The 26,525-nt window shown below is 40.5% G+C and overlaps 1 protein-coding gene across 2 annotated transcripts in view; it reads left to right on the top strand.

The window, feature by feature from the left end:
- The first annotated feature begins 3,503 nt into the window (after positions 1–3,503).
- LOC130035380 (contactin-associated protein-like 3) overlaps positions 3,504–26,525 on the top strand; it is a 197,020-nt gene continuing 173,998 nt past the window's right edge. The window contains exons 1-2 of one of the 2 annotated variants that reach the window (XM_056127055.1): positions 3,504–3,603; positions 19,259–19,449. In XM_056127055.1, the coding sequence (XP_055983030.1) occupies positions 19,324–19,449 (126 nt within the window). In that variant the 5' untranslated portion in view covers positions 3,504–3,603; positions 19,259–19,323. Of the gene's footprint in view, positions 3,604–19,255; positions 19,450–26,525 lie in introns of both variants that reach the window. The other variant, XM_056127054.1, reaches the window with a different exon arrangement.

Below are 26,525 nucleotides of genomic sequence, written 5' to 3'. Positions count from 1 at the left end.
TATCATATTTCTATCACTGCAGTAACACTTGGGCCATGTGATTAACTGTTTTGTTTAGTATAAAAAGCCCTCTTGGGATTTTTTTTTCGTCTGCACATATTTTTTAAATTTTTTTATTTTATAAGGTAGTTCACAATATTTGATTACATTTAATATTCAAACACCAATCCCACCACCATTATACCTTCCCACCACCAAATTTGGGATATTTCCATCCCAAACTCCAATCCCTGTCCTAAAGCACAACTGAAATAATATATTTTGTATTGTCTCATGAAGAACTGCTGAAAATGCTTACAAAAAAGTATTCATATAAGAAACAGAGTGAAAATTGTTCTATTTTGGTAGGGGCCATTAAGACATTCTTTAGGATATTACTAACATGTTGTTAAAGGTTTAGTGATGTGAACTTTTGTATATGTATATGAAAATACTTATTTATGCACATAAAAGGTAAGGTAAAGGCCCTCCCGTTGATCGTCGATTTGCTCGAGCGGGCCCAGTAACGTCTCCATTGGAGACTTTGTTGTTACTGTGTCTGGCATATCAAATACTCTCGGTAGCTTGCCGGGTTCTCCGAGAGGGGCAGAGGACTCGAACTCGGGTCAGCCATGTTGGCCGCTTGTAAGGCGAACGCCCTACTGCTGTGCTATTGCTCCAGTCCATATATATATATATATATATATATATATATATATATATATATATATATTTCCCTTTATGATTTGTTGCCTACTATCTGAACCCCGTCAAATGTGGTGCAGTGCTTATGGAGAATGGGTAGGGAGTGTCTTAGGTTGTGTCCAGGAATATGTCTACTCATGTGTAAGACTCCGCCCAAGTGTGTGGGAGTGGCCTTGAATGTGGCAGCTGTTGGGTTCTGGAGGTTTTCAGCTGCCAGGGCTAGGTCCCTTGGGGCAGAGAGGGCTCTCACCTGCCCCCTTCTGGGCACCCTGAGTGAAATAGCCTGGCATAGAGTCCGGTGGCATAGCTATGGGGGCCTCATGTTATGCTCCCTTTCTGGAGAAGCAGCCCTGTGATCTGGACGGTGGCTGATGATGATATTATCTGGCTCCGGCAGGAGGTGGCTTATGAGCGTGATCCCTGGGTCACTGGAGACTGGGGGAATGGGCAGAGGATCTCCTCTCACGGTCTCATTAAACACAGAGTCCAAGATCACAAAGTTCCGCATTACCTGGGTTTTGTGGGACTTCACTCATGCATGAGGCTCAGCTCAAGCGTGTGGGGAGCAGCCTGGAGCATGGCGGCGGTTGGGTTCTGGAGGTTTTTGACTGCCAGGTCTGAGTCCCTTGGGGCAGGGAGAGCTTTCACCTGTTCCCTCTGGGGCACCCCGAGTGAAACAGCCTGGTGTGGAGTACCTCTTGGGATTTTTTACTGGGCTTTTGAAAAGATTAAAATAGAAAAATTCAGGACCAGAGAGAGTGCAGGAACTAAGGCACTTATCTCACATGCATTCATTCCAGTTCTCTCCATGGAACTGCATATGGTTCCCCATGCACAGCCAGGAGTGACACCTGCACTAAGCTTAGTTGGGTCTGGCCCCCTAAAATATATTGCTTTTCTATTCATGATCGTTATATTCTTTATGTAGCTTTTATTTAATTTGTTTTTAATTTATTTAATGTTTTTCAATAAGTTTTATAATAACATCCTTTATAACTTTCCTTTTAAAAAGAACCATTCTTACAAGTTTTGTAAGCTGTATTACAATTTGCTATTGTAATGAGTATGTTTCCTCACTGTGGAAGAAATTTTAAATTTAATTAGTTTCTGTATATTAAGCTATTAAGCTAGTCGATTGCTTTTGAGTGTTCTTATTACACAATCACATCATTTGGAAACTTACTCTCCCCATATTCCCTGATTTCAATTTCCTTGATTTTCTCTTATGCATTGATATGAGTTTCTGGATTGTTTTCAGTAAAAATGGCAATGACTTTAACCTGGTTTTAAAGGAAATACTATTCGACATCAAGGAGCCATGTGGTAGAAGCAAACTTAAGAGAGCTAGAAAGAGCCAATCATTAACTTGTGAAATATGTGAGCTAGCTGTTGGAATGCAGCCATATTAAAATGAAATTATTTAGACTTGAAATTAAAAGTAAAAATGAAAGTAGTAGACTCTCTGAATCAATATTTGCTATTTTATTTTGTGTTGGGGGAGGTGGAGGTGGGGGTTAGTCATATTTGGCTGTGCTCAGGGTCACTCCTGGCTCTGTGCTCAGAAATCAGTCCTGGTGGTACTCAGGGTGCCTTATGGTATGCCAAGGATTGAACTTGGGTTGGCTTCGAGCAAGATAGTACTACTGCTGTACTATCTCTTCAGCCCCAGTACTTTCTTTTCATTTCATTTTACGATTACCTAAGCTTTTGAGGCTACTAGCACGTCTTGTACCTGCATAGAAATATATGTGATGTGTGCACATGTCTTTCCAATAGCATTGCCAGAAAAATATTGATAGCTCTGAAATGACCATGTTAGGAGCATTCACCTCAAGGAAAATGTCAAATGTTGCCTATTGAGATTTGTTTGTTTTTGGTTTGGGGGCCTCACCTGGTGGTGCTCAAGGCTTACTCCTGGCGCTATACTCAGGGATTACTCCTAGTGGTGCTCAGGGGACCATCTAGGGTGCTGGGAAGTTGACCCTGGATCAGCCACATGCAAGGCAAGTGCCCTACCATGGTGCTATCTCTTCTACCCACTATCTGTTTTTTTTTTTCTTTTTGAGTCACACCTGGAGATGCACAGGGGTTACTTCTGCCTCTGCACTCAGGAATTATTCGTGGTAGTGCTTGGGGTATGATATGGGATGCTGGGAATTGAATCTGGGTCAGCTGTGTGCAAGACAAATGCCCTACCCGCTGTACTATTGCTCCAGCCCCTGATCTGGCTTTTGATTTTCCTTAATATCATTGACATCATCTATCATGGATATGTTGAATATTGATGTTTGCTCTTGGTTCTGACATTTTCCTAGCTTGCTACCTCAAATGAAAGATAGGGTATGACAGGACAGGTAGATTGCTCCATAACTGGAAGCCTGCCTCATGAGCAAAGGGGAGAAGGCAGTTGGAATAGAGAAGGGAACACTAAGAAAATGATGGCTGAAGATATTGGTTGGGATGGGAGATATGTGCAGAAAGTAGATAAAGGACCGAGCATGATAACCTCTCAGTGTCTGTATTGCAAACCATAATGCCCCAAAGTAGAGAGAGATTATGGGGAATATTGTCTGCCATGGAGGCAGGGGGAGTATGGGAAAGGGGGGGTATACCAGGGATATTGGTGGTGGGGAATGTGCACTGGTGTTTGATCATTGTGTGATTGTAACCCAAACATGAAAGCTATTAACTATCTCATGGTGATTCAATAAAATTTAAAAAAAAAAAGAAAGATAGGGAGAGGGATGGGAGAAAGAAGGAAGGATTCTTTAATCACGGTATTAACTTAAATGCATCATTTCTCCACAGATAGCTGTGAGGAGCCACTGGCATCCACCCTGCCCCGGGGATCCTTCAGCAGCTCCTCAGAGCTGTCCCCTAGCCATGGCCCTGGGTTTGCAAGTCTTAATCGCAGAGATGGTGAGTTTGTTACCAACTTCTTACTTATCCATCCTGGCTATCTTTAGAGAGAGAATTAATTGCCATCTTAGTAAATGTTTATTCTTTGAGCTCAAAATTTTTTATATTGCAGTAGTGTTGAAGAAAGAGGTTCATTATATTCTCTTTTGCTAACTTAAAAAATCATTTCTGTATTTTTATTTGAATGTCTTCCTTCCCTGTAGATGGTTAGAATATGGTCTTAAGTGAGTCTCAAGTCAGATGGAAATTGTGGCAGTTGTAGAATAATTGCAATCTGAACATCCAATTTTAGTTTTAGAAGAATGACTACTGAAGAGTGACTATTCAAGTACACTCATAATAACGGGAACAACAAACTAATGAGCCAATCCCATGACCACAGCAAGGCAATGAAATAGACCAGTGCATTGCATTAGTGAGATGTGAAGATGCAGTGTGATATCCATTCTAAGAATCCTTTGGCTCTGAAATGACCGTGATAAAAGCATTAGACCCAGAGAAAGAGAACTAGGACACAAGTAACTGAGGAATTGAGGCTGGGAAAGGAGATTATTCATTATCACCCTTGTGGTCTTTTGTCATGAAGAATTTTGTGGCCAGACACTCCTCAAATCACCCATCATCATTATTTCTTTTGTTCCAGTAAATGTTGTCTGTGGAATATATGACAAGTAACAATTAAATAACAGCTCTTGCTGTGCTGATTAACACTATCTTAACATGTAAGTTTTCCTGTGGTTGTCCAGGGTTTTCATAAACGAGGTCAGAAATGTATGTAGTTGAAGGAAACCCAGTCATCTTATGTATTTGGTTTCCAAATTGCAGGGACAGACTTAAGCCCCCAGTGATATTATGACCATTTTTCATTTCATTTTCATCATCCTGTTAATCGTCGATTGCCTCGAGCAGGCCCCAGTAACGTCTCTTTCATCCTAGCCCTGAGATTATATTCACGGCTCTTTAGGAGAATGAGACCCATCATTGTTACTGGTATTTGGCATATTTGGTAGGCCACGGGGAGTTTGCCAGACTCTGCCCTGTGGGCAGGCTACATTCGGATAGCCTGCAAGTTTGTCCAAAGTAGGAATGAGGTAATCCGGGATCTGGATTTTATAGTCTCTGAGTCTTGGCCGCTGATGGGATTACACGGCGCCAGGGGGCCAGGTGGTGGGTGTGACCCCCGCCTACTGGAATTTGGAGGATCTGGGTGGAAGATGCTCGACTCCAATTCGAGTAGGCTTGGAGGTCTCGGCCCCGGAACCCGCGTGGCTTTGTCCCTCTGCCAGTACCTTCATGTGTGCGGAGAGTGGTCTCAGCATGGTGGTGGCTGGTCCTGGAGGTCTTCGGCTGCCGTAGCCCTGGTCGGGGTGGGGAGGAAAGCTCAACCCGCTCCCCTCCAAGGGACTCCGGGAAGGAACACCCAGGAACACCATAATGCTGAGAAATTTCAAAAACATTGGAGAGAAAAAGATACAAAGATTAATTTATTTTCATTACCTGTAGTTTCAAAAGCTAATAGTTCAGAATATGATAAGCTATCATTCTACATCGGTACAAAATATCTTCCAAATTTAATTTTTATGAGTTATACTCTGCAGATGAGGATATGTTAGTGACTGTAGTTTTTCTGTCTCAGACAATGAACACTCTTGATGAGTTAGCAATTCTGTAAGATTTTATGAATACAGATTCACACCTCTGTGTGTAAGTCTCACCACTACCCTCCAACAAAGTTTCTAATATCATTTCATTACGCTAATTCTCCCTTCTACCTCTTTCTCCTGCCCCTCTTTTCTTTCCCTCGGTAACTGTCATGGTTTTCACATAAGAACTGGTTTTGTTGGATTTTGCCAATTTGTTTTGATTATTTGTATTGTACATACTAAGGGAAATTAATCATCAGATAATTTCACATGATCACCTCAACTTCCATTCTTATTTTTGTCAAAGACATGGATGACTTCATCTTTTTAATAGCAGATTTGTACTCAGCTGAGCTTAGAAAAGACACTTCTCTATTCTGTTTAGCCTTTGTCTCTGTGTTAGTTTCACACTTTCAGTAGTTTACTCCAATCTTTCATTGAGAAATTGTGACTGTGAGTTCAGATCATTGGTATTTCAGATGATTATTATTATTATTATTTTTGCTTTTTGGGTCACACCTGGTGATGCTAAGGGGTTACTCCTGACTCTGCACTCAGGAATTACTCCTGGCAGTGTTCAGGGGATCATATGGGATCCTGGGAATCGAACCAGGTTGGCCACATGTAGGGCAAACACCCTACCTGCTGTTCTATCACTCCAGCCCCTCGGCTGATTATTGGTATATGGGACTCAGTTACTACCATCTCATCTTTTTCTATTTGTCATTGCTTTGCATATTTGATGTTTGTTTTTTTCCTACCAGTTTCTCTGCCTTTTTCTCTGGATAATTTTTACTTATTATTATATTTGACTTAAAAAGAAGAACTACCATTGTATTTATATCTTGGTATATATTTGAGAATATTATCATTACTAAAATATTCTATTTTTATGGAGATATACATGGATAATAGCATAAAATTTACCATCAAACTTCTTTCAGTGATATTAACTACATTTACATTGTTGTGCAATCAACACCAACACCTGTTTCCATTAACTTTGTGTAAAACTGAAACTCTGTACTCATGAATGAATTACACATTTTTCCCTTCTTCATAGCCCCTGGTAGTCTCCATTCTATGTAATGTACCTATGATTTTGATTCTTCAAAAGACCACATATTAGTGGAACTGTAAATGTGGGCTTATTTCATATTGCATTATGTACTCAAGACTCATCTATGTTGTAACATATTGCAGAATTTTCTTTATTGGAGCAGGGGATGCTTCCAAGCAGCACTTAAGGGCTCTGGAGGGCACTCCATGATAATTTGGCCAACTGAGTGTTCTGATGGTGGGGGTCCTCCAGAGTACCCCTTGTGGTGCTCTGGGGGCCATGCCTATAGGGAATTAGATACAGGGATTTGTGTATCCAGATGTGTACTTCTGTGCCTTGAACTATCACCATAGAATTTCCTTTCCTAAAACTACTAGTGATTTTTAATTGTACGAATTTATGATGAGCTGGAGCAATAGCACAGCGGGTAGGGCATTTGCCTTGCCCGCAGGCAACCCGGGTTCGATTCCTCCATTTCTTTCGGAGAGCCCAGCAAGCTACCAAGAGTATCCTGCCTGCACAGCAGAGCCTGGCAAGCTCCCCATGGCATATTAGATATTCCAAAAGCAGTAAGAAGTCTCATAATGGAGATGTTACTGGTACCTCTTGAGCAAATTGATGAACAACAGGAGACAGTGCTACAGTGCATTATATGTATATAAATGTGTGTGTGTATATATATATATATATATATATATATATACATATGTACTTCTGTGCCTTGAGCATATATATATATGCTTTTTTTGAGCATATATATATATATGCTGTTCCAGGTGCTCTTGGTCACTAGGAACCACTTCTAGCAATACTTGGTCTGATAGTTTGGTGCTTAGGCTGTTGGGTGCTGGGAGTCAAGCTCAGGTCTCATTTGATTCCCAGCACTCCAGGGAATCTGAAGCTGAGCTATAGGGGGATATAGTTGTAAAGACTCCTACTGTTGTTTACTAAAATTACTGGTCTTTTGTCTAAATGCCAGATTTTTTGTTTGTTCTTGTTTGGGAGCCACACCTAGATGTGCTCAGGACTTACTCCTGGCTCTGTGCTCAGTGACTGCTCCTGGTAGGACTCAGAGGACTGTGTAATCTCTGGGCAGCTGGGGAAAGCCCTGCGCAGCTCTCCCTCTCGCTGCCTGTGTTTGGTGGACTCGGGCTGCTCCCCCACCCAGGGTGGCCCATGCCATGGGGCGGATGAAGGAGGAAACGAGGACCAAGTTGGTTGATGATTAGTTGCCATTTATTCCATTTCCCCCACGCGCCTGTTCCAGTCTCACTAAGCTCTCCATTCTAGTATCACACTGCCCCTCATTCCCATCTCCTCCTGTCTCTTCTGCTCATCTCTCTGTACTCCCTCTCGCAGCCACAGCTCTCCTCTCTCCACATGCCTACTCCTGTATTCTTCCCCTACATTCTTCTCCCTCTGACCCCCTTGCTAGTCTCTCTGCACTCCACCTTGCTATCCTTGTCTCTCTTGTCTCTCTCCAACTCTGCATTGGAGCTAGACACCACACCCTGGTTGCAAAGTCAGCAGGAGAAAGCTCTTCCTTTGTTCATGGGCAAAATACCACTTAGGGGCGTTTCTGCTCTCCTTAGTCCAATAACTTAATTAACATCGTAATTAACATCTTAATTCTACTTCTTAATATTAGTTATTTTGTATGGACACAGTAAGAAATAGATTGAGGTTGTAGGGTGGCTCTCCTAGGACATCTCACCACAGACTCAGACTACAGTGCTCAGGCCAGACTAATCATTCTTAACCCAGTAGGGTTTGAATCTAGTTATTACTTTTTTGGATCATGGCAGAATTTGTCTATGATCATGCTCTTCACTTAAAGTTAAGTACTATGGTGCTTTGGCCAGGCCCATTTCAATGCCAGGGTAGTTCACTGCTTGCCCTGGATCCATCCAGTCCCTCATCAGGACCCTGCTTTTGGGGTGCCAGGAAGTAAGGGCAACTGAGGCTTAACTTGAGAGAACAAATGCCGCAAATTGACTCTCATTTGGAGTCAGTTAATTCCCAGCTTACAAAAACATAGCATTAACTGTTTTTCTGTGTCCATACAAAAAGGATTTTACTCTGAATTAACTATGCGAAGGACTTAAGGAGAAGAGAAAAACAATATTTACAAGTTAACAGAGCACACAGAAAGAGGTTACAAATAAACACAGAGGAATGGAAGCACTGTGATGGGAGCAACCCAATAAACCTAAATCCCCTGTGGCAAGGCGGAAAGGACAAACCAGTATTATTCTACAGGGGACCATAGAGCGACTGAGGCCAGGTTCAGCATGTGCAAGACTCTGGCTGGTGAAATCCCAGATTTCTGCCTTGGGTGCATGTACAGACACTTCTCTGTGAAGGTGCTTGCTTGTACACTGGAGACCTGTATGATTTCAAAGTTGAGACACTTTCCCTGCTTGGACCCTTGGGTCCTTCTTTGCTGCTGCTGGCAGTGTGGAGAGTCTGAGGCTTTGAAGGCCCCAAAGGCTGTGAGCCTTACTTAGCTCTGAGAGCAAGGTGCGGGGAGGAGGGCTCATCTATTTCAGCACCTTTGGTATATCACTGGGGTTCAGAGTCTCATCACCACATCCAGTTTTTAGCAGTCAAGATGGTATCTCACACATGGAGTCTGGTGTGAGATGGCATCTCATGATTCGGATTTCTCTGATGGTAAGTGATGCTGAGCTTGTTTTCATGTGCCTACTGGCCATCTGCCTGTCTGCTGATCAAGTTGACAGGTGGGGGTGGAGTGGGGCTGGGGTTGAGGAGGGAATCTGGGAACACCGGTGGAGGGAAAGTAACACTGGTGCAGGAATTGGTGTGGAGTTATTGAATTCCTAACATTCGACTATTAGTAACTTTGTAAATAATAGCTCTTTAATTAATTAAAAAAAGGAGTCTTTCTTCTTACTGGTGAAGTTCACGGGACCCTAGATAATCAAATGCCCCATAGTACATATCCTCCCCTACTTGTTCTGTAACCCAAACCCATGATTCCAATACATGGTTCCATACGCTGTGTTACCCTGTAATCCAAGTACATGGTTCCATACCTGTGTAGTTTGACTCAGCAGTAGCTGGTACTTCACCAACTTCTTCTTATTCTCCCATCACCCCAGGATTGAGGGAACACACCTTCAAAAATGCTGATGCTTGAGTTTATTAAAAATTTTCTGGTAAGAAACTTGTTGGAATTGAATGAACTGTATGGTTGGCTTTTTTTTTTCAGTTTTTTTTTTAAGGAAATATTTCTCTAAAATATCTTGGATTTTTCCTAGATGTTTTTGAGTTTCAATAAATTTTACCAACAATTTAAAGTGTCTCAAATATCATAGTTTTGAGCAAGAATTTTGCAACTAATATATGATTATTATATCTATTTGATGATTAAAGGTGGCCATAGTCTGGTCTAGTCATATTTTATAGTTATATGTGCATAAATTTATACATGTACAAATTTATACATATATAAATTTAAGTCAGTGACTATTTCCTAAAGTTAAATATTTCATATTTCGTGATTTTAAATCATCATTGCTACAACACACTAAAAATTCAAATTATCACATTAATTAGACTTTTATACATTTAACATTTTCTATTATGTATTTTCCGTTTGCACATCTAATTTACGTACTTTTTTTGTTTTATATGAATTTAAGTAATGAAGTGATAATTCATTCAATATCAGACTAAGTGCTCCTGAGTTTGTTTTAGAAATTTATTCTGGTGCCCATAGAATAGTCACTTTGTTGTTGGGTTACAAATAAGATGTCTAATAAAATGTCTTCACTGATATAATATCCCATGCCTTTTTATGCAAAGAAATAGAAATCGTTGAAAAGTTAAAGTTCCTGAATGCCCGTTTGCAGAATGGGAAACATACACTTCCATTTGCTTGGGAACATGCACTTATTTTATACCTGCTTAAGAAAATTGATGCCATTAAATAAAAATGGAAAGTTCTTGAAAATTGGTTTTGACTGTTTAAAATTGGCTGAAAGTCTCTCTCCATAAATATTTAGTATATTTCATACAAAACTCAGATAAAATTTCTTATATAAAATTGTTGAAATCTTATTATGTATTATAAATGAGAGCACATTATAATATTGACTTCAATTTTCCTTTTTTTATTTATTTTTTTGTTTTTGTGTTGTTTTTTTTGTTTGCTTTTTGGCTCACACCCAGCGATGCTCAGGGGTTATTTCTGGCTCTGCACTCAGGAATTACTCCTGGCGGTGCTTGGGGCACCATATGGGATGCCGGGGATTGAACCCAGGTCAGCTGCATGCAAGGCAAACGCCCTACCCGCTGTGCTATTGCTCCGGCCCCTTCAATTTTCCTTAAAAAAAAAAAAAACTACTACAAGTTATTCCAGACAAAATTTTTAAAACAACCAATGAAAATAAAACTATATTATTGTAAGCCATTCTGGTCTTTCATCCCTCATTTTGCTTCTGAAAATTTTTTTTTGTTTTTGCAATTATTGTCACTCTAGGTGAAACTCCATCAGTAGCTATGCAGATAACTTTTCCAACTTGTTGGAACTTGCATGCCCGGCCTTATCAGAAGTTATTTGGAACTGACTAGGAAGAAACATTTTGCCCTATTTTTGGTGCCCAGAAATGCTTGTATAAACACAAATCACCACCAAGCTGCTAAAATGCGTGAGCCTTATCATGTCAGCTCACTTCATTGGTGACTGTGCAGATGGGATTGCTTTGAACGTATCAAAAAATCACATCAAAGAAAACTGCATTGTTTATTTGTTTAAATTTTTATTGAAGCAACATTGATTTATAGCATCGTAAAGGTTTTCTATATACAATACTACAGTTGACATTTGTGTATGCCATGTTATAATCTCTACCAAAACTGAATTTTCCTCCTGTAAAATAACTGTTCATTTGAAAAACAAAGTAAATCAAACTGCCTCACTGTTTTCACTTATTTTGTAGTTTCCTATCTCTCCCATACTGAGACCCTGAGCAACAGACTGTAATCAGTCAATGCAAGAAAAGCTTCCTCTAATGCTCCCAATACAATTGATCAGTAAATATTTTAGAAACTAATCTCAGCATATAGAGATTTATGTTTAACTTTCAAAATATAATTAGGTGTAAAAGTTTATAATATACTTTTATGAGATATAGAGAAATGATAAACTAAAGAAAAAAATTTAATTTTGGTTACCAGAAATTTTATGTTTTCTTGTAACATAGCCCTATAATGAGTATAACTTTCTAATAACCAAAATAGGACTATACATCAAATCACTGTTTTTAACAAAGAATAGGAAAAAGCATAGAAAGAGCAAATAATAAATGTAAACATCAAAATATGTCAACTCATGGTATGAATTTGAATACTAAGTAAAAGTAGAAATGTAGCACTGTCCTCCCACTGTTCATCGATTTGCTCAAGCGGGCACCAGTAACATCTCCATTGTGAGACTTGTTGTTACTGTTTTTGGCATATCGAATACTCCATAGATAGCTTGCCAGGCTCTGCTGTGCGGACGTGATACTCTCAGTAGCTTGCAGGGCTCTCTGAGAGGGGCGGGGGAATTGAATCCGGGTCGGCTGAACTCGGGTCGGCCACGTGAAAGGCAAACGCTCTACCCGCTGTGGTATTGCTCCAGCTCAAATAAAAGTACTTGCTACAAAACATATGATAGTAAACAATTCTTTCATTTTTAAGACTAGAGGCACACTTCTTGTATATTTCTATCTGATATCCACAGGACAGGAGCCTGGAAGGACTGGTTGAAAATCACAATAAACCAGAGTTGGGTTTTTTTTCCGATATTTGGGCCACATCCAACAGTGCTTCATGGTACATCAAGGCTTATTCCTGGTTCTCTGCCCAGAATTTACTCCTAGAAGTGCTCATGGTCCATTTGTGTTGCCAGGGATTTGAACCTGAATTGGCTGCATGCAAAATATGTATTACCTATCTCCTGTACTCTCTCTAACCATAGTCAGATATTTTATGAAGATGTATGAGTCACTGTCACTGTCCTCCCATTGTGAAGATATATGAGTATACAGGAAAATTTTTATGTAAGATCTTTTTATCTGTAATATCTGTTTTACTATACTTCGTAAACATTTTTTGATCTATTAGGGTGAATACCCATTTTCTTTTTAGGCCATTATTACTTTTATGATTTTTTTTTTAACTTACAAATGACTCTGCATCTGAGGTGTGGGAATTGTACTTGAATTCAAGTATTCTTGTAAAGTATGCTTGTGCATTGAAATTTTGCCTTGGCTCCAGGGAGCTTTATTAATTCAAACGTACCTAAAATGTGTTATGGCAGCCTTTGGGAAGGGAAATGCTTAGTGGGCAGATTTAAATGTTCTGCTGTTGAAGTGTCACTTGTGTGTCTCATAGAACTAATCTGCTCTGATTTTGCAAGACTTTTTGTAGCCATCAGAGACATTAAGTTAACACAGGGGAGTCTACAGTACAGCTGAGGCACAATCAAAGTCCCAAGATGCATTTGTGCTGTCACCAACCTTAGGGAGGTGAGCTTGTCCATCCTTTTCTCCTCTAAATAGCCCGGATAATTATGGCACCTCAGATGAGAATTTTTTTTACTTTTTCCAACCTTATATTTTTTCCTTTGTATGGAAGAGTCTTCCAGAGAGTTTATCTTTGTATTGTTTCCAAGACAGAATTTAGATAAAAGAATAATGACCTTTGGAGCTTGATGTTCCTTCTGTTGGGTCTTAGCTGGTGACTGATCTCTGAGGGGCAGTTTGTCAGCTTTAACTGTGGGCTCTATGAGTCCTACTTCCAAAGTCTGTGGTGTCTATGCCTCGTGGGTATTTTCCTGGTAATGAATGTTCCAGGAAACACCACATCACCAGTTCCTCTTTGGAATCTGCCCTATAACATTTTTTCCCTCCCTGAAGTCTGACCTTGATACTTATTAGCTTTCCTAAGTAGTCAAGCCATAGCTTTTGTTCTGGACTTAACTTCCTCTTCTTTCTTTGTTGACTTTCCAATCAGATTAACCCAGATTCTCAGCTAATTTATAAGACTTGATAAACGGTCTGTGGGAAATTCTGGGTCACTATGCTGGAGAAAAAGAACATTGGAGGGGCTTGAGTGATAGCACAATGGGTAGGGCATTTGCCTTGCACTTGGCAAACCTGGGTTCGATTCCCATATGATCCCCCAAGCACCATGAGGAGTAATTTCTGAGTGCAGAGCCAGGACTAAAAATGAAGTTTTCACAGGCTATAAACAAATGAACTCAGTCACACATTTTATACAGTCATAAATGAGGGCTGGAGTGATAGCACAGCGGTAGGGCGTTCGCCTTACAAGCAGCCAACATGGCCGACCCGAGTTCGATTCCTCCGCCCCTCTCGGAGAGCCCGGCAAGCTACCGAGAGTATTCGATATGCCAGACACAGTAACAACAAAGTCTCCAATGGAGACGTTACTGGGCCCGCTCGAGCAAATCGACGATCAACGGGAGGGCCTTTACCTTACCTTACCTTTTATAAATGAATAATTAACATGCATTCAGATTCTTTACAGGATTGCTGGACAACTTTTCTTTACTTTCAAATGGAGAAATCAGCAAAATAATTTTAAACTTTAATCAATGTAAAATTTTAAACAAATAATTGACAGCCCAAATCATCTCAGTTGCTCTCCTCTCTCTTTTTTAGCAACTATTCAGAAAAGAGGCAAAGCAAACACATAGGAGCAGTCTGTCTCTTATTTATTTTATGCACAAAGCTACAGTAATAAATGTTAAATACTAACGGGCCTTAAGAGGTGCCCCTGAGATATTGCTCACACAATTTTAGCAAGTCACATGTGAGCGATCACAAAATGCCTCTCCCTTAGTTATTGCTGAGAGTTACTGCAATTTCTGCAGTAAATTTACTGCACATTCTATTTTATGTTAAGACCACCCATTTAAAAGTCATTATAGGATATATCATTGTTCTGCTCAGGAAACTGATTCACAAGGAAACAGATCATGTAATTGTAACTCCTTTATGAATGCACTTTTTGGGGAGTGGGGTGGGAACAGCCATTTTCTACTGTCAGACTGTTAGAAATTGAAGGTGACTCGGGAGAGAGGCATCATGGCATACCTAGACAGGTCCAGTAGCAGGATTTATTCATGTTCCACAACACAATAGCCACAAATTCTAAGTAACTCACGTGAATTGCTTCCTAAGAAATCAAAGCTGAGACAAATACTTAAGCGTCTCCCAGCGACAGTGGCAGGGGAGGAGCATGGCTGCAACCCAGCATGTGAAATGCAGAGATCTCTGAATAGGGTTATCAGAAACTGCTTCCTTGTCCCTCTTGCCTGGGGCTGCTCATCATCTGCAGGAGCAGACATGATGAACACCTGCTCTTTCCACCCTAACAATGTGTTTGCTTTGCTTTCCTCCTCATTATGTTGTCTTAAAGTGGCCACCAGACATATGATCATTGTCCTCATAATCCGCGGCCAGATTAATAAAACCCCAGCTGAGAGTTTCTTATTTAGCCTTCCTCTCCCACAGGACATGTGGCATTCATTACCTGTGTATGAACCCATTGAAAGTACCAGAAGCAATCATAAATATCTAGAGAGAGACTTTCCTTCTAGTATACAAATATAGTGGCATGCAATGCAAAATATTTGATAAAACGTGGGTCTTTCTTCTTAAGAAGAGTAAAGAATAAAAAAGGAGCTAATTGTTAATATATTCCTCCATGAATCTTAAAGGGTACCCTTCCTCCACCCCTGTTGGAGTACACGGAGTTTAGGTTTATCAGTTTGCACCCTTCATATTGCTCCCAAGTCACTCCCATTACTTTGTCCGTAAAGAGTTCTGTGCTCTTTTCCCCAACCACTTTGTAAGGTCTCATCCTTCTAGGACACTGAACTTGTAATATAAGTTAATATTGACTTTCTCCTCTCCTTATATCTTTGGAATAGTTTACTTTATTGCAATGTCCTTTTTTGTATAGATACAGGAAGACAATTAATTAATATTATGCTTTGTAACTTAGGAGTTGATTGGCTTTGAATATTATTCACTCCAGGGCATCTACTTTCTCAACTTAAGCCTCAGTTGCCCTCACTTCCTAGCACCCCAAGGGCAGGGTCCCGACGTGGGACTGGATGGAACCAGGGCAAGCCGGTAAGTTATGTGCTACCCTGGCATCGAGATGGGCCAGGTCAAGGTGTCACGATTCTTAACTATAAGTTAAGAGTTTGATCATAGGCAAATGCTGTCATGATCCAAAAGTAACGACGAGACTAGGATCCTGCTGCTAGGAATAGGAAAGATATCTGGCCTGAGCACTACAGTCTGAGTTTGAGATGGTCCTGGGAGAGCAATTCTATAAGCTCAAAGTATTTCTTACTGTGTCCATACAAAATGATTTATATTATGTATGCTTATATGTTGGTCGGACAAGGAGAGGAGAAACACATCCAGGGAAATCTGTTCTAGGGTGGGTTGATCTGCTAAATGAGAATCTGTCCTAGAAGCAGTTTTCCTGTGTGTCCTGACTAGCTTGGATGAGACTGAACTTTCTCCCCTTCAAACTGCCTTCAGTAAATGATTTCAGTATATTGAGGCAGTTTCCCCTTTCTCACAGAAACCTAGCTGGCCTTGGATATGCAGATCTCAGGTGCTAGCCAGGCTTGATCTTTGGGATGTAGGTTCCCAGCTCTAGCCAGGCTGGTCTTTGGGATGCAAATCCAAGTGCTTGTAGCTTGTAAAAAGGGAGGCCAGGATTACTGGCCTGTGGATCTAAGGAAACAATGTGGATGTAAAGAAACAATGTATGATTTGCCACCTCAATGTTCTTTCTGTAATTCCTTTTGATGACATCACTATATTGCGCCCTTTAGAGGCACTATGATCTATATAAGGGAGATTTCAGGGCTCTCTGGGGACAAGTGTGTCAGAGAACCTGGGAAGATGGGGCTGAGGACAGAAGCTGAGAGAACAAAGGAGCACGTGCTTGAGAGATCCTGGGGCCTCCATGACATACATCTCTTCCATGTAATAAACTGCTGCTAAGACCAACCAGCCTGGCCCCCATTTCCTTCCTTTGCATGACCATCGCCATCGACCTCCCTAGAGTGGGGAAACAGCCTGCGAGTACCAAACTCGGATGGCGGGAGATAGGCCACTGCCGCCCCCTTGCCCGTCCTGTTTTTATTTTTTGTGTGTTTACACACACCCCAATCTGGAAAGCTGTGATCAGATAGCCAGTGCTGTGTGTGGATGAGTGAAGATTAAGAGAGTGGTAACACGCAGAGTGTGGGGTCTGACTTTGTACAGGGGATAGCTTCGTATTTATTCATACTCTCACCTCTAGTAGAAAGTGGCAGGCAACAGGTCATTACATAAGGAGATAGCCAGAAAGCTCAGCAGTGCTTCCTAGGGAAGCAATGGCAGTGATGCCTACTTTTGTGTTCTGAGTGTCTTCTGTTGAATGAAAATGTACAGAAGGGAATTATTAGGTACTTCATGCATCCTCTTGCTGGGTTTGCATTGCACCTCACATGCCTCTCACAACTTTGCCAGGACTAGGAAAGATACTTCCAGGCTCTAGAACCTTGAGCTATGCATGATCTCATTTGTATAAATCATGATGCATTTGTTAGCTAAGGGTCTGAGGCTGTATGAAGGAGCAGGCAGTAGAGAGAGGCAATCTGACTTGAGGCAGTAGAAGAAGTAGAGCGGCAAGTGGCTTTTTCTGTGCCTTAAGCACCAGTGTTTCAGAATAATAATTATGCACTACTGGGCTCTGTTTTCACGCTGAGTTTCCATATGGAGTTTCCAGAATATTTGTAGCATTGAATAGTGCAAGCAGATTGGCTTAAGCAACACCGATCCATATTACCAGCTTGTAAGGGCAAGTGAACCCTCCAAAACCTTTGCTACTCTATATTGTTTTGATTTTATTCCAAAATAATGGACTCCCTTATCTGTTAGTAAAACACTGTATCCTGAGATCCTTAGGTGAATATCCATGTTATCTTCTCATTCTAGCCAATATTTAGCTAGGTCACGGTCACGGTCCTCCCGTTGTTCATCGATTTTGCTCAAGCGGGCCCAGTAACGTCTCATCGTGAGACTTGTTGTTACTGTGTTTAGCATATTGAATACGTCACGGGTAGCTTGCCAGGCTCTGCCGTGCGGGCAAGATACTCTTGGTAGCTTGCCCGGCTCTCCGAGAGGGGCAGAAGAATCGAACTCAGGTTGGCCATATTGGCTGTGTGCAAGGCAAACGCCCTACCGCTGTGCTATCGCTCCAGACCCAATATTGCGCATGCAATGGGTAACGTGCAATATTTAGCTAACTGTTAGAAAAAGAAGCATTCATCTCAGTGACAAGTGAATGAGTGAGTGCTCAGATTAGCACACAGGGATGTGGGGATCACCCATGGCCATGCTATTCTTCTGTAATAAATTGGCCCCCTTAGCACAGGGGATTCTGGTTCCATTACTTATTGGTGTGACTGGTAAATCAGATACCTTTATTTTCACATGGACAAGTTCTCTTCACCAAAGTTAGGAAATGTGAAATATTCAAGGTCTGTTTCCTGCAGATGTTGAAGACAGGTTGGCAGAGATGTGGCTGTCTCTGAGAGGGAGACTGGTGCAGTTCTAACCAGCATAAGTGGCAACATGGTGCTTCTTTCACTCTTATTACCTTTGCTTATCTGCACAAATGATAGGTGTTTCCTAGCTTCAGGGAACATTTAAAATGACAGATAAAGATTGTGAAATGCACAAAAAATGTATAATTTGTTGTTCTCTAGAACTTTAGTGAACCAGAATATAGGACATTTAATGATTTCTCAGAGACTTAAATATTTATCTAAAATTTTACACGTAGGGATTCGAGCAATAGTACAATGGGTAAGCGCTTGCCTTGCATGTGGACAACCTGGGTTCAATCCCCTGCACCATATATGGTCCTGTGAGCTCACAAGGAGTGATTCCTGAGTGCAGAGCTAGGAGTAAGCCCTCAGCACTGCTAGGAGTGTTCCCAAATCCAGTAAATAAATAAATAAATAAAACTTTACTGAAAATACACAAAGTTCAAAGGATTAGATAAATGCCAACATTTATTTTTTTAAGCTTTGTTTTTAATTACCTGTATGGCTGGTAACTATCGTTATAGGGAATGCAGTGGATATGTATATAGTCCCATGTAATAGGAACTGTTAGTTAAACCACAGCTCGAGTCAAGATGAACTTCCCAGTTAAAACACTAGGTGGGACTTTAAGAGAAAACAGTAAAAATAGATAAGAAAGTTTTGGGTGATTATCAGTTTGGTCATTAAAGCAGGTGTAGAGTATCAAGGCCTCCTCAGGCCTTGGACCAAATCTGAATGTGGACAAACTGCAGGGAAGGATACTCCCTGGGAGTACTTCCTTCTAAGTGAACACTTCCTCCCCCAATGAAAAGTGTTATACCTTACTTACAGAGCTTCAAGTTAAATGTAAAAGCAGTACAGCATTTTAGATTATACGCTTTCACTGAGTTCATGTTGTATTATAACACTAAGTATCTGGTGTTTGGGAGTCCCATGAAAAGAACATGCATATGACCAACATCATTCTATCATATTCTGGAATCTTACTGACCTGGCCTTTCTTACAAGGAAAATATTCAGATCTTGGGAGAAACAGAAAACTAGGTTCCCAATGAACAATCCACAGTCAACCAGTGTTCGTATCAGACACTGGGGTAAGAAAGATGATTCAGAATAATCTTACATTCAAGAAGCTTACGTGTGTAAATATTAAGACTTATATATGCTAGAATTTGAGACTGAATTCTATGGATTTTTATTTATGATCACATTCCTATAGGCCAGTACAAATATATATGTATATATATATTTTTTTCTCTTCACCATTTTTCTTATTTTTATTTTCATGAAAAGGAGCTGGTGGTTGGACCCCACTTGTGTCAAATCAATATCAGTGGCTACAAATTGACCTTGGAGAGAGAATGACAGTCACAGCTGTGGCCACACAGGGAGGATATGGAAGCTCTGACTGGGTGACCAGCTACCTACTGATGTTCAGTGATAGTGGGAGGAATTGGAAGCAGTCTCAACGAGAAGAAAGCATCTGGGTATGTTCCTGTTTTGAAAAACAGCCTGTCAGAGTAGGATTTACACCAGCTACTACAAGTTGTTGCAAATTTATCAGCTAAGTTATAAAAACAGAGACTCCTAAATTACTTGAAATATTTGCAAGTGATTATAAGTATCATGGGGCATTTTAAGCACAGCTTGTGTGTAATTTATAAAATAACTAGAAGTAGACATTTTTATAATATAGTGAAATATTAGAGATGTCTTCTCCAACTTAAAATGGTAAATTTTGTTGTGATTGTGTTTGTCACAATAAGAATTATGTGGTTTAACTACCATTTAACTTAGGCTAAGAATGTTGTATACTTATTTTTTTCTTCATTACCATGTTGAAAGTCTAAAAGTCTTTATTTCCTTGCAATGTTGTTTATATATAAAGCTAACAGGCAGCAGATGATAATATTACTTTGATAACAAATGATCTCTTTTGAATTTCTTTAGAATAATTTTACTTATTGTAACTTAATAGATGATTGTCTGTTTACTTTTAATCTTTGGAACTCTTATTAGTTATATTTAATATAAATTGAAATAAGAACTAATCAATTGTCTAGATAAAAGAACAAAGTGGAAGGAGATTTGCTAGAATCGACATGTACTTGTTCAGAACCTCCCGATAAACAGTTGCTATGTGGATTATTAGAAGCAGATATTAATGAGCTAAGTCTAGGCCACAATGTCCAAACATGGTCAGGATAAAATTAAGAGTGAATGATAGTCAAATCTTAATGAAACATCTGCTTATATAGAGAACTTTTGTTCAAGACTTATATACTACCAATTAATGATGGAGATATGTCAAGAAATGTGTGATTTGCAGTGGTGGAAATGACATAGTGTATTTAATTCTCCATGTTCCTGACAAAGCATTTGAAGAAGGTACTTCCTGAAGAGAAGAGATAAGATTCCTCATTCATAGCTTTCTCTTGCTTCTGCTGTATACCAACACTGTAAGCTGCCTCATAAGTCGATAGAAATTTAGAAACACTTTTATATATGTTGTCCATCATTGATTCCATTAGGTTGAGCACAGCTGTATTTATTTTGAAAATTAATAACTTAGATCCCTTGTTTCATATTTTTGCCATCCAACCAAGAAAATTGAAGGGTTTCAGTACCTGGTTGGCATCATCACATGACAGTTTGCTCACAGAGCAGACATACTTGGTGAAGTAGTGTCTACAGCATTGGTACTGTTTATTCTAGACTATGCACCTGAGGTTGGCTGTGGATCAGCAACCTCATCAACTTTTACAGCAGACTCTGTAAAAGCTGGTGAGGCCTCTGTCTCATTTGCACGTATTCCCTGCCTTCCTTCCTTGGAACCCTAGTACTTCATGAAGACTAGAGCTGAGCAGAAATAGTGTTGGCTGATATAAGCAGTGAGTAGAGCCTTTTTCAGAATGCCATTTATTTTTGACAGTGCTGGGCATTAAACTCAGCCTCATGGATGCCAATTGTGTACTCTGAACCACATCTTCTGTTCAGATTTCTCTTCTTGGTTCATCACACTGCATGCTTTTGTATCTCTTCAGCTAACTGGACCTTGCAGCTCTAGTGAAAAATGGATTGCTTCTGTTCTACACTCTGAGCTCCTTTTAGAAGGAGTTTCTTCCTTGCATCTTCAGCATCCACACCATGGCTTACATGAGTCATCTTCTCTGGGTCTGTGGACCCAATTGATTTCAAATCAATAAATCTTATTAATTGAATCTCTGAGGTTATTCCCTGGCCCTTTTATAGCGTTGACTGTTTTTCCATATACCTTACCCAAGGCAACTCTACCATTTCCCAGGTGGTTGTTTCCAAGTGAACTGTTAATATGAACTTAAGATGTCAAATAATTTCCTTAAAATATTTACATTATTTATTAATGAAAATCATATGTTTTTAGTCATCTTGCCTCCTTATTGGCTCTCTATCAACACTGGAACAGGTCACACATACTTAGTGGTTTAATCTATTGCAGTTACCATGTTAGTTTCTATCGGTTTGAAGTTGAATAGATATGGCAGGGTCCTTCTTTATGGGGGTTGCAGCGCTTCTTGTATTCCTAGCAGGCCTGAAGAAGACTTCTCCTACAAGCTGACCCTCTGGGATCACCCACAAACCCAAATACATATTTACAGTCAAGACTATGCTTTATTAAAGGGTATTGAGAAAAATTAGCAAAGGAAAGAGACTCTGGGAAGAAGTCCAGGAGATACAGGCTCACACTTCAGAGAGCTTTTTTTGCTGGGAATCATAGAGGATGTATTTAATTCCCTGAAGCAGTGAATTATAGCAACTCATGTGAAATATTACCACCCTGGAGAGATTCCAAGAACAGATTCTGAGATAGACCACGTGCTGGGCTACAAAACATACCTTAATAAAATCAGAAAGATATAAATTGTATCAACTCTTTACAGACTGTGGTACACTAAAGATAGAAGTTAATCACACACAGATATGGAGGATCAAATTAAACACCTGTAAATTAAACAATTCAATGTGGAACAGCAGTGGCTCAGGGAGGCTATCAAGGAAGAAATCAAAAGATACCTGGTAACAAATGAGAAAGAAGATATGAGCTACCAGAACTTGTGGGACGCAGCTAGAACAATATTGAAGGGGAAATTATAGCTCTTCAAGCACTTCTCAGGAAGGAAGAAAGGGAGGGCCCCTGTAAATGATCTGACTTCACAGCTAAAAATCTTATAAAAGGCCAACAAAATGAGCCAAAATCAGGCAGGAGGAAGGAAATAATAAAACTTAGAGTCGACATTAATGACATGTATACCCAAAAAGTAATCCAAAAGATCAATGAAATGAAGAGCTGATTCTTTGAGAAAAATAAACAAGATCGATAAACCACTAGCAAGACTCACAGAGAAAGAGAGAGAGAGACAGAGAGAGAGATAGAGAGAGAGCCCTTATAAACCGAATCAGAAATGAAAAGGGGGCATCACAAGAGAAATCAAGGAATTTCAAAAGATCATAAGAGATTACTTTGAAAGTCTATATGCCACGAAACAAGAGAACCAGAAGAAATGGATAAATTTCTGGATTCTTATAACCTCCCAAGGCTGAGAGAAAAATATTTGGAATACCTAAATAGACCTATAACCATCAAGGAAACTGAAACAATAATCAAAAGTCTTCCCTAAAACAAAAGTCCAGGTCCAGATGAATTCATTAATGAATTCTTCCAAACATTTAATGAGGACCTATTTTCAGTCCTTTTCAAGCTTTTCCAGAAAATTGAAGAAACAGAAATTCTATGAGTTTCTATGAGGCACTAGTCACCCTAATACCAAAAGCAAACACAGACACCACAAAAAAAGCAACTTACAGGCTGATATTCCTGATGAACACGGATTCAAAGATCCTTAACAAAATATTAGCAAATACAATTCAACAACTCTTCAAGAAGATCATACACCACAACCAAATGGGATTCATCCCAGGGAGGCAAGAATTGTTTAACATTCACATGTCAATCAATATAATCATCGTATCAATACATGAAAAGATAAAAACCATATAATCATATCAATAGGTGCAGAGAAAGCATTTGACAAGATTCAGCACTGTTTATGAGGAAAACTTTCAGCAAAATGGGCATTGAAGGACATTTCCTCTATATAGTCAAAGTGGTCTACCACAAGCCTACGAACAGCATTATCCTCAATAGGGAAAAACTAAGAGCCTTCCCTCTAAGATCAGGGTCAAGACAAAGATGCCCACTCTCACTACTATATCAATATGGTACTAGAAGTGCTTGCCATATCAGTTAGGCAAGAAAAATTTATTAAAGGGATGCAAGTAGGAAAGGAAGAAATCAAACTCTCACTATTTGCAGATGACATGATACCTGAGTCCCTGAAAACAGATGACTGATTAAAGAAACTTTGGATTATCTACACAGTGGAATACTATGCAGCTGTTAGAAATGATGAAGTCATGGAATTGGCATATAAGTGGATCAACATGGAGAGTATCATGCTAAGTGAAATGAGTCAGAAAGAGAGGGACAGACATAGAATGACTGCACTCATTTGTGGAATATAAAGTGACACAATTGGAGACTACACCTAAAGATAGTAGAGATGTGGCTCAGGAGGATTGTTCCATGGCTTGGAAGCCAATCTCTTGTGCTGTGGGCAAAGGCAGCTGTGATGGAGAAGGGACCACTAAGTAACTGATGGTTGGAGGGATTACTTGGGATGGTAGATGCATGATAAAAGTAGACTCTGGACCAAACATACTGGCCACTTAGTACCTGCATTGCACACCATAATACCCAAAAGGAGAGAGAGAGAGAGAGAGAGAGAGAGAGAGAGAGAGAGAGAGAGAGAATGTGCCTGCCACAGAGGTGGAGGGTGGGATGGAGTGGTGGTGGCGGAAGGGATACTGGGAATATTGGTGATGGAGAAAGGGCACTGGTGGAAGCATGGATACTCAAACATTATTTGATTGAAAATGTAATCATGAAATTTTGTAAGTCTGTAACTATCTCATTGTGATTCGTTAAAATAAGAAAAAAAATTTTTAAATGTCAAATACCCAGTTCTGTATGTGCCCCCTATTATTAAAATAGAAATGTTTAAGTTAAAAAAAACTAAATTAAATAAAACAATAAATAAATAAATAAAGGTTAGAGGCATAATATAAGCATGTTCTTACATGACAGAAAAGTTATCTTCATTTTTATACCAAGAGACTCAATATAACTCAGGTCATCTACGCTGTTTGACATGTTGAGCAAATATTTATTTGAAATATAGAGAGGTGTCACTATTTTAATGAGATGACCAAAACATGCACATTTTAAAAAAATATGGACAAGAAGGCCCTCCCGTTGATCGTCGATTTGCTCGAGCGGGCCCAGTAACGTCTCCATTGGAGACTTTGTTGTTACTGTGTCTGGCATATCGAATACTCTCGGTAGCTTGCCGGGCTCTCCGAGAGGGGCAGAGGAATCGAACTCGGGTCGGCCATGTTGGCCGCTTGTAAGGCAAACGCCCTATTTTTCGCTAATCAGTTAGGAGGCCCCTGGTTTGACAAGGCTTGATCCAGAGTGACCATGGAAACTGAAACTGTCCCTGCAGACCCAGCTCAGCCATGTCAGAGGTAGTTTCCTGCTGAAGAGTGGATGATGACAATGAAGTAAACAGGTAGAGGATCACTGAGAAATCAGGAATATGTTTTAAATTTCTTTCCTGAGACTAAATAAGCAAAGACATCTCAATAGATATACTGAGCTCTTTGATTCATGGCCATAATTTTATGAGATAAATCTTGTGCACCAGTTCATGTAAAGCCAAGCTATTGCGAGTTGGGCTCTGAGTACTACTTGGGACCCCAGATGAGCCTAGGCTTGGTTTGCTGTTCTGACAGTCTGGTATGTGCTGGGGCTCTAGGGAACCCCTTTCCAGCCCCATGCACCTACTCTGTCTTCATGGGACCTTTTGTATCCCTTGCCAGTCTGCCACCTCAGTTTTCCTGCGTGTCCTGAGTCAGTTCCCATCCCACCTCCATTCCTGATGTTGGGCTTACCATGGACTTACCCACTAACACTCAGTCTCATAGTGCCTCTTTTTTTGCTTGCCATGGATGGTGTGGCAGCCAATGTAATCAACATGGAGCTCATCTGTCAAGGACCATCTGGCCCAGTGACTGCTGAGTTCCTGTTCCCAGGAGGTTACATGTCCTCCAGCATCTCCTGGATCCCTCTTTATTTTGGCACTTTCTTTTTCTTTTAATTAATAATGTAGGAGTACTTCGGAGATGGTCGTTCCATTGAGAGTGAATGGGGCGTCAGGAACAAGGCTGTTTCTCATAAACATTGTCTTCGTAAGATTCAGCTGTAGTCCTACCTTTCCACACTCACAGTCAAAGTCGGCCAGCATTTGTGCCGCTTGACTGATGTTTGGTGTTATTAAAACAATGTCGTCAGCAAAGCGGAGGTGGTGTAGTTGCCGACCATCTATCTTCACTCCCATTCCTTCCCATTCCAGTCGTCGCATGATTTTCTCGAGGGTGGCACTGAAGAGTTTCGGTGAAATGGTATCACCCTGCCGCACCCCTCTCTTGACATCAACGATCACTTCTTTGTAGAATGGTGAGATCCTGGTAGTGAATCCGCAATACAGCTCACGGAGGATCCTGATGTATTGGGCTTGAATGCCCTGATTGGCTAGGGCTTCAATGACCGCTTCCGTCTCAACAGAATCAAAGGCCTTCTTTAAATCAATGAACGTTAAACAGAGCTGAATCTTACGAAGACAATGTTTATGAGATACAGCCTTGTTCCTGACACCCCATTCACTCTCAATGGAACGACCATCTCCGAGTGCAACAGCTATGTCTACCTAGGTCGAGAGGTCAACATGACAAATGACCTGGCACCCGAGCTGCGCATGAGGAAGAGAGCGTTTTGGAACGCCTTCAAGAACGTCGAAGAAATAGCTAAGAGGACGAAGAACCTCCAGATCCGGGCACATCTCTTTGATTCCACTGTTCTTCCTGCATTAACATATGCCTCAGAGACCTGGGCCCTACGCAAACAAGATGAGAACGCTATTCAGGTCTCCCAAAGAAGAATAGAAAGAGCTATGCTTGGAATATCATGTTTCACTCAAATGAGAGAGAGAATCCTGAGTTCTGACATCCGTCGATGATCAAGAATCAGGGACGCTGTCTCATATGCCAAGGTGTCGAAAATCAGATGGGCTGGTCACGTAATGAGATTTAAAGACCACCGCTGGACTAGAGCTGTTACCGACTGGATTCCACGGGATGTCAAAAGACCGCGTGGCCGCCCACCTTCCAGATGGTCAGACTTCTTCATCAAGATCATGAACGATCCGTTTGAGGCCCTTCATGTTCCCGGAGCGAACAGATGCCATTGGTCTACACTAGCACGCGATAGGGACAAATGGAGACGTTACTGGTGCCCGCCCGAGCAAATCAACGACTAACGGGAAGTTAAGTGATAAGAAGTGATTAAGTAGGAGTACTGCTATTTATTCAGCCATTGATTAGGCTGATTGAATTGGACATGAACTCC

The sequence above is a fragment of the Sorex fumeus genome, unplaced genomic scaffold, assembly GCF_029834395.1.
Source record: "Sorex fumeus unplaced genomic scaffold, SorFum_2.1 ptg000063l, whole genome shotgun sequence".
Lineage (NCBI taxonomy): Eukaryota > Metazoa > Chordata > Mammalia > Eulipotyphla > Soricidae > Sorex > Sorex fumeus.
The sequence above is the reverse complement of the archived record's forward strand: the minus strand, read 5'-3'. Positions and strand labels throughout refer to the sequence as shown.